General features: G+C 44.2%; 1 protein-coding gene across 1 annotated transcript; it reads right to left on the reverse strand.

Annotated features, from left to right (window-relative positions):
- Positions 1 to 2,201: 2,201 nt before the first annotated feature.
- Positions 2,202 to 3,695, reverse strand: LOC147634966 (RING-H2 finger protein ATL3-like). The gene has a single exon (XM_086803450.1). The coding sequence runs from the start codon at positions 3,676 to 3,678 to the stop codon at positions 2,782 to 2,784; it is 897 nt and encodes a 298-aa protein (XP_086659576.1). The 5' UTR covers positions 3,679 to 3,695; the 3' UTR covers positions 2,202 to 2,781.
- Positions 3,696 to 9,710: the final 6,015 nt, after the last annotated feature.

Here is a 9,710-nt window from a genome sequence, read left to right on the forward strand (position 1 = left end):
GATTTGGGTCTATCAGTGGATAGAAAAGTTGTCATTTTTTGTGACAACATTAGCAGTATACAGTTGGCCAAGAACCCAGTTTCTCATGTTGGCACAAAGCATATAGAGGTCCACTATCATTTTGTCAGAGAGAAGGTTTTAGTAGGAGATGTTGACCTTGTTTATGTCAGCACATAGGATCAGGTCGCTGACATCTTCACCAAAGCATTGGGTACAGAGAAGCTCTGCAGATTCAGGGCTTCGCTTGGTGTACATGAGATGGAGTTGAGCTCGAGGGGGAGTGTTCAGATATCGAGCTCATTTAGTGAGGCGGTGGACACTGATGACCCACCTGGGGGATAGGCCCTACACTTACACCACTGGCATGGTTGGTGAGATCATGGGTGATATACGGCCAGTGGGATGACAAGCTGTGTGACAGTCATTCTAGAGACTGGCATAGTTATAGCGCCATCTCATTTAGTTGGATTCACACTATAGAGAACCCTAGTATGTATTTGGTTGAATACCTTTTCATATTGTGTTGAGTATTCTTATCTTTGTATAGGGTGTGTTGAGTGTTATGTGAAGAAGAAGAAGATTTTCAGCCTCTCACCTTGTGTGTTCTCTTTTAGAGTTTTGTGAGTGTGTGTGTGCTTGCAAGAGCTTCTCCCCTGCATCTTTTCAACTAAGACCATAGAGACATTCCCAGAGATCATTAAATCAGTGAAGGAGCACCTAACCAAGGTAGAGGAAGCATACACCAAGTAAGCCAACAAGTATTGCAGAGATGTCAACTACAAGGAGGGAGATCGGGTATTTCTCCACACCATGAAGCAATAATTAAAGAAAGTGGGTGAGCATTTTTCCAAGCTCTCTTTCCAAAGATTTGGCATGTTCCCACCAATTGTAAATAAGCTTAGTGATGTCTTCGTGCAGTTAAAATTGTCAGACAGTTGGACTATGCATAATGTCTTCCACATCTCATGGGTAAAGTCGTATGTTAGACCATCCTTATAACATGTTTCAAATGAGAACCACCTTAAAGAGGCACTCACAAAGCCATTTGGCTAGACAAAGATTTCTTCCAAGAGTACCCTCAATTATTGGCGGACTACTTGGAGGCCATGCAACTACCGCCAAGCGAAGCAGGAGGTCACATGCACCTGAGGTGTAGTGTGATAAACTGGCTCAACAACATTGCTATACTTATATAGAAATTTAGTGCCTTATTTTAGGAATATTTGTCATACACGCCATGACCCCATTGTGAGCCCTAGTCCACAGGCATGAGCTACATAGGTTAGTATCCCAACCTTACGTGTCAGAGTTAGTGCCTTAACTTAAGCATTTAGGTCATCTAAGATTAGGGCATGAGAAGTCAATCCTCTAGGAGCATACACAAGGAAGATAACAACATACAGAGGTATTAAGGCTCTAGGCCAGCCTTGAGGGGCCAACCAATGAACCTTGGGTATGGTAGGCACCATAAGCCACACCTTATGGGCATACAAGGCCTTAGCATTTACTTGAACAACATGGGCTACCTATAGCATCACAGTCAGCCCCAACAGCCACCATGACTCACATAAAAGGAAAGCACAAGCATTAAATGCCAATTTACTTAAGTCGTGGCAGGTCATGGGCTTTTATTCCCTAGTTGACAATAGTAAAAGGTCACTAACCAATAGCTTTTGTCACTATGTAAGTAGCCCCATAATCTCTTGCATAATCTATATCATAAATCATTCTTTCAGCCATACAAACAGTGCAGATATGTGTGCCTAAAGACCTTGATCTGTTGCATGCATAATTATCAACCAAACACCTAGTGCTTTAGTCCATAAGCAACCCCGAAGTTTGCTTCAGCAACCCAGCCTTTAGTAGTGCATCCCCCTTAGCAGATCTACATGTGCATAAGGCTATCCAAAGTGGCTTCAACCCACTTGATGCTTCAGCAGATGTCGGATCTACAATGTGCTTGTAGGGGGCCCTTCACTAGGTATATTGGGACCCGATCTGGTGTCGTCTCTCTCTCTCTCTCTCTCTTTTCAACTCTACCTCCTGTGTATAAAAGATTAAAGTATATTTCTCACTACATAAAGGTATAAATGTGGTCTTGTCATGTGTTACATGATCTAGCCAATTGTATGTTACAGACATAAACTTACTAGAGGAAAAGTAATGACCACTAATGCCAAGATAATAACAATGCTAGAGAGTTAATCCAACACTACACACAATTTCCATTAGATGGGGGGCTCTAGATAGGCTGAGATACATCATCATTAGCCCATGGCTTAGCTCGTGGCATTGCCAATTGTTTGGCTGTCAACCAGTACGTGCTATTCGTCATTCTCAACTAACACCTGGAAATTCTATGGCAACTAGTAGGAGTTCCGACCCGTGAGTTCCAAATGGAGTGGTGTTTATGGAGTGCAAAAATCACAATAAGTGGCTTGCAAAAATCTAGCAATAACCCTATTAGGGTTAAGAAGGCAAACCCTTGCCAGTAAGCTCTAGCCCAAGTGGTAATGTTTTGGCTGGCATGTAGCCTTCGAAACTAGGCAACTATGTATAAAGGACCCCCTTTACGTATAAAACCTGGGCACGTGTCTTTTCTCCCTGTACAAACTAAACATTGGCACAAATGTTCTATAGCATGAGAGCTACCAACACATGGGCTCTAGTTCAAACTGGCAATATTGTAGTGTCTTTTGGGGAGTCTCCACCGTCTTGATTAGGACCAAAGATCCTCTTCTCTTTACTTGATTGTCTGCTTAGCATTCTCTTGACGGACATTCAAAGACCCAGGGACTCGATTGGCTGAGAAGAGCCAACTTGGTCATTAGGAGATGGGCATCTTGACAAGTTTGACAAAGAGAGGCCAGGGCTGGTGAGGTTCTCTTGCCTTCTGGGAATCTCTATTGTGATTTGGGGTATAGATCTTGTCGTAGAAGAAGAAGGTTTCTCCAAGCCTTGAGAAGAGCCCCATTGAGAGAATACTTGGGTGTGGTTACCACAGAAGAGAGCATTGCTCGAGTATTGCATAGCATTTCCATGATAATTAATTGTCGAAGGTATTGATACACCCTCATGGGCAGCTGTGCATAGAGGGTAATTAGGTGTTGAGGGGGGTGCCTCCACAGCTTCTCGTTGAAGTTCTTCTCCTTGTCCTTCTTGCTGCTCACTTGTTGAGGAGAACGGTGTAGGCATCACCGCTGTCCTGCAAAGAGGGCATGTTGAGTGTGAAAACAGCCACATGTCAATGCAATCTGTGTGGAAGCTATGCTTGCATGTGGGCAGCAGCCTGCCCTTGTCATTCTCTTGAAACTCAGCAAGGCAGACCGCACACTCAAGCAAAGCTAATCTTTCTTCTGCTTTGGGAGCTTTGTAGACGAATGTAGGCAGCTGATCAATGGCTGCCGCATCCAGTCCAATGTTGTGAGCTGCTGCAGAGTTCACCTCCTGGCCGCCTATAAAACGAAGGCTCCTGTTCCTTATCAAGGCTGAAGACGAGCGTCTCCAGAACCACTTGGCATACACATGAAAGAAGACGGTGAAGAAAACCACAAAGAAGAGGACAATGATGGCAACCAACACGATTTTGCCGTTTAAGAACGGGTATGGAGGCGGCGTGGCTGTTGCAACACCATTGTAGACATAATTAGGAGGAGGAGGAGGAGGGGGGCCGGACATCTCTCTTTCTCTCTCTCTCTGTCCGCACCTGCGCAGGGTGTTTTTGCGAAGGTTTAGCTGCCCACCAACAACAAGGACAAACACAAGAAACTCCTGCGAAATCCTTGTCGATCTTTTATCCTATGCTTAATCAAATCAAAATACAATTCCGCGTTCAAGCAGCTGGGTCGCTACTCGCTAGAGGGCTTGACCCGCCTCACCCAACAAAGACATAAGCTGAATTTTTTGCATTGCCGCGTAATACTAGAAAAAAAAAACCGTCCTTTATTGTATTTTTCGAAAAAATCTTGCTGAAATTAAGTCTATTGATGGGTAGATATTTGCACTAGTCAAAGTTATAGATTTCTCTTTATTTCGACGGGGCTCAGAAAAAATGTATTTTCTAACACTTCAAGTCGTGTGAATTTTAATACTTGAAAAATATCGGCCTTTACTTTCTAGCGTTTGAAATTCAAAAATCCCGACTAAACTCTTACCTTCTTATCTTACTATATATACAAAAGGAGAAGCGATTCGTTGATGCCACATGGCAATCGTTTTTGCATCCCCGGTAAGTTCAAACATGCCAGCTTTAATGAACTCATGGTCACTACCCTGGGGGCTGTCCATGCAGACTTGTAGTCTCAGAGAGCCGCCTCTTGCATGCAGCCGCCCTCCCTGAATGCATGCAGGGAAAAATCAAATTTCTCCAATTGCATGTAGCCGCCAGGTCATTGTTCTCCAGTTGCATACAGTGTCGCGCTCCTAGTAGTTGAGCCCTTCGTCTCTCTCATTTCGACCTGCATGCCTATTTGCTATTCTCCTTGGTAGTGAGCCCCCCCGTGCCATCATCCTTCGTACCACCTTATTGACAAAATGTGTGCCCTTGTCTCACTGACAAGCTCAACTGGACAGCCGTACCATGTCAGCACACATCCTTATACAAACACCTGGCTACGGATGCTGCGGTATTATCTCGCAATGCCCAAGCTTCAACCCATTTGGTTGAATAATCCGTGGCTGTCAGAATATACATGTTCCCAGTTCTTTGTGCTCCTAGCATAATTGGACCAACAAAATCCAGTCCCCACTTTTGAAGAGGCTCCAACGGTAATACCAGTTGTTGTAGCGGCATCTTGTCCCCTTAGCTGTTGGCTGCCCTAGTCTTTGATAGGCATCACAATTCCTGACAAACTTCTGTGCATCCGCATGAACAGACGGCCACCACAGTCCAACTTGCTATACTTTCTTAGTAGTAATTGGGCCTGCAAAGTGTGTCCACCAGCTACCCCCGCATGGGCTTCGGCCAGCATCGCTTCCTATTCCATTAGCAATACACACCGCTGCAAGACACCAATCATATTCCTGTGGTATAATTGTCCCAATACTACTTCAAAATTATGGCTCCAAAGTGCCAATCTTTTTCGTTGATCTACCGATAGATGAGTTGGCATCTCCCTAGAAACCAAAAAATGCAGCATCTCATCATACCATGTCTAGGGAATCTGCACACCTATATCTTCCGGACTGCAAACAAGTGTGCATCATGAAATTCATCTTCCACCCCTACTGGCACTTCTCCATTATCCAGTCTAGACAAATAATCGGCTATAACATGCTGACTGCCTGGTCGATGCACCACAGTATACTCAAATTCCTACAACAATAGCACTCATCGTGCTAATCTGCCCATCAAATTCTGCTGCTTCACCAAGTACATCAATGCAGAATGATCCACATAAAAAATGAACGGACGTCCTAGCAAATAGTGCCTGAATTTCTTCACATAATAAATCATCCCAAGACACTCCCGTTCTGTCACTGAATAATTCTTTGTATTGGATAGCTGGCATAGAACACAGGCCGGAACCACCCATCCACATTCTTTTGAATGAAAACACAGCCTATTACAGTATATCCGAGGCATCCACAAAAACATGAAAATCTTGCTCCCAATCCAGGGGCATCAGCACCGGAGCCTTTAACAGTAATAACCGCAATCTTCAATATGCTACATCGCAGTCGGGAGTCCATTGGAGCTGAAACTTTGGAATATGTGTCACCATATTTAACAGTACCGCAATATGGGCCAACAACCGGAGATGTCTTCCATGCCACACCTGATCTGCCCCAAAAATCGGCTTACTTCCCCTGGGTTGCGTGGTGCACGTGCTTGCATAATAGCTGCCACTTTACTGGGATCTATCGTAATGCCTTCCTTAGAGATGATATGGCCCAATAACATGCCACTTTTTACTGCAAACACACTCTTCAACGGGTTGAGGTTCAACATAGCCTCCTGACATTTCAGCAAACATAACCAAAAATGCATCAAATGCTTACAGAATTCACGGAAAACACTAAAATCATCCAAGAATACCCGCATAAACTCCAACAAGTAATCTCCAAAAATTTCCTGCATGTCCCCCGCTAAAAGCATTTCGGAGTCCAAACCACATGAGGGTACATATGAACATTCCCCAGTTTGTAATAAATGCGGTTTTAGCCTGATCCTCCAGTGCCATCCGCACTTGGTTATACCCACTGAACCCATCTAGGAAAGAGCAAATGTCGTGGCCTACTACATCATCCAAGATACTATCAATGTACGCAAGGGAAAAGGATCCGGAATAGTGGCCGCATTCAGCTTGCGAGAGAATCCATGCAATTCTACAATTTCTTGTTCTTCTTGGGTACTATAACAATTGGGGATATCCATTCTGCTTTATCCACCAGAGCAATAAATCCCACTCATAGCAATCTATCCAATTCTTCCTTGCCCTATTTAGCCACATGCGGACTCATTTTGTATCTCTGCTGCCTAACAAGTATCGCATCAGGCTTTAAATCGATCTTATGCTGATAAAACTTTGGGTCCAAACCCTTCATATCAGAGTAATCCCATGCAAGCACATCCTTGAATTCCCGCAACATGTTAATCAGATCTTCCTGAAACTCCATCGGAAGAGCAGTACATTTCTTCACAAGTTTGTCTTCCAACGGCTCACCCAAATTTACACTCTACAATTCCTCTTCCTTGGCCCTAGTCACTGTTTGCATCTGTTTCTCAAAATTATTCTCCTGCAGCACTATCTCTTTTATATCTAACTAGGCCAATTCATCAGCAAATTTTTGATTATACCCGCCTTCTACTTTGCTTCCGGCTTCCTTTGCAGATTGATACCCCTATTGTCTTTCTTCAATATCAATAACACAGAGCGACACCAGATCTTCATTAATTGCCAGAAACTCCGCTTCCTCATTGTCATCCAAGCCCTCTACCATATTGACAGTCTCTGCAATGATCGGTCTGGCAGCAGCAGCCGGCAAACGGGCACTGCTCTTCAAGAGTTACTTTAACTTTCTTCTTCCCCCTGCGGAGCGTCAACACATTTGTTTCCCAGTTATGCTTAACTCTTGCCTGCCGGAGCCAAGGCCATCCCAGCAATAAATTAAAATCACCTGCGCTCCTTCCATATCCAAAACCACTAAAGACAACCGGAACTGTAACCAGCTCCACCACCATATCCTGTAGAATTCCTAGAGGATGCACCCACCTTTGATCTGCCATCCGAACCAAAAAAGGTGCTACCTCCCATTGCATTAAGTCATACTTCCTACAAGTAGGTGGTTATAATATTGACTCTAGACCCACCATCCAACAGCACTTGATCAATCAGATGTCCTCTATACTTTACTATAGTTACCGAAATACAAGTGTTTGACAGTGGTACCGCATCCACCGAGCCTTCCATTTGCTGAACTGCATGGCTTTGATAAAAAACAGAAGCAGGATGTAACACACACAAGAGAAGCAAACCCTAATCCATAATCATCAACCATAAAGAAGGAGAGAAGCCATAGTCACCATCTCTCTCACACACACAAAGGAGAACACAACATAGTGTTATGTCCACACTACAAAGTAAACCTAATGTAATGTCCACACACACTATGACCAGCTGGACACGCGGTCATTTATGTCTCACACATGTTCCTACCTAATCTGCCAGCACATAGCATAGCTGGCTCACACTGACATCGAGCTTGAATCTCAACAGCCCCTCTCAAGCTCATGATGTACTGCCGATGAAGATGTAGATGAGCTTGGGATATCAATACTCTCAACACTCCCCCTCAAGCTCATCCCATGTACTCCCAACATAGTCCGGAAGTACTCAAACTTCTCCCTGCTAAGTGGCTTCGTGAAGATATCAGCCACCTGCTCATCAGTCTTCACATAGTGAAGATCAACTGTACCATCCAGCACCTTTTCTCTGACAAAGTGATAATGGACCTCTATGTGTTTGGTCCTCGCATGAAATACTGGATTCTTTGCCAACTGCATACTGCTCATGTTGTCACAATGTATGACAACTTTGCCATCAAGAGGCTCACATAAATCTGCCAAGAGACTCTTTAACCATATAGCCTCACAAGTAGCAATGGCTGCACCTCTGTACTCAGCCTCTGTACTGGATAAAGCAACTGTAGGTTGCTTTTTGCTACTCCAACTCACCACAGCACTGCCAAGTGTAAAAGCATATCCACTAGTAGACCTCCTGTCATATGCGCTACCTGCCCAATCAGCATCTGTGTAGCCATGTATGTCCAAGCTTTTACCACTCTCATAGAATAAACCATAATGTGCTGTGGTTTTCACATATCTCATGATGCGTCTCACTGCATCCAAATGTGGTTTCCTGGGGCTCTGCATAAACTGACTCACTAGCCCCACTGCATAACTCAAATCTGGGCGTGTGATAGTCATGTATATGAGACTACCAACCATCTTCCTGTACATAGAAGGATCATCCAATTCCTCGCCATAATCAGCCCGCAATTTCACATTTTGCTCCAATGGTGTACTCATAGGCTTACACCCTGTCATGCCATACTTTGCCAACATATCCAAGGCATATTGGCGCTGTACTAACCAAGTACCTCCATGATCTTTCACCACTTCAATGCCAAGGAAGTATCTCAACTCACCAAGATCTTTCATGTCAAATTGCCCACTCAAGGCTTTCTTGACATGCATCACATCTGCACCATGATCACCTGTAATAATCAAGTCATCCACATAGATGACTAGTAACACAATCCCATGCTGTGTCTTCTTCACATACAGTGAAGAATCTGCTGTAGAAGTCTGAAAACCAAGTGAGATAAGATATCTGCTCATCTTATCACTCCAAGCACGAGGTGCTTGCTTCAGACCATACAATGCCTTTTTCAACCTGCATACGTGAGTGGGATATCTAGGGTGTACATACCCTTCTGGCTGTGCCATGTATACTTCCTCTTGTAAATCTCCATTCAGAAATGCATTCTTAACATCCATCTAATGCATTTCCCAGCCATTAGCTGCAGCCATAGCAATGACTGCTCTCACTGTGCCCATCTTAGCCACTGGGCTAAACGTCTCATCATAATCCAATCCATGGGTCTGTGCATATCCCTTTGCTACCAATCTTGCTTTATGTCTTTCAATAGAACCATCAGATTTGCACTTCACTTTGTAGACCCATTTACATCCAATAACATTCTTGTCCTTTGGTAGGGCAACCAAATCCCATGTATCATTATGGACCAATGCATCCATCTCCACATCCATTGCTTTTTCCCATACATGCTCTCCAACAGCCTCTGTGTAGCATGTAGGTTCCACATGCTTTACCATAGATGTCATATATGCATAGTGCATAGCAAAATCTCTGTACGTCAACCTGTCAACAGGATATCTGACCCTCTGGGATCTCCGCAATGCATGCGGGTCACTCTGTACACCTGTGACTCTAGCATGTGGTGGCACATATCTGTCCTGTCTAGCACCAGGTGTGCGTAATACAGGTATGCCAAGCTCCTCATCCAAACTTTCAGAACTGGATGACTCATATCCTGTGATTCCAATTCCTTCGACTTTCTTTTTGCCTTTATCCATAGCACTACTGCCAGTGCTTACACTCTCATGCCTCAAACGTCCTGACCATGGACGTACACTGCTACTACTCTCAGCTTCTGCTGCTGGCCCAGACATAGTAGTAGAACTA

The sequence above is a fragment of the Cibotium barometz genome, chromosome 10 (assembly GCF_041138505.1).
Source record: "Cibotium barometz isolate CiBa-2024 chromosome 10, ASM4113850v1, whole genome shotgun sequence".
Classification (NCBI taxonomy): domain Eukaryota; kingdom Viridiplantae; phylum Streptophyta; class Polypodiopsida; order Cyatheales; family Cibotiaceae; genus Cibotium; species Cibotium barometz.

Coding starts and splice junctions, on each gene's coding strand:
- LOC147634966 (XM_086803450.1), bottom strand. CDS start 3,678: ATGTCCGGCCCCCCTCCTCCTCCTCCTCCTAATTATGTCTACAATGGT.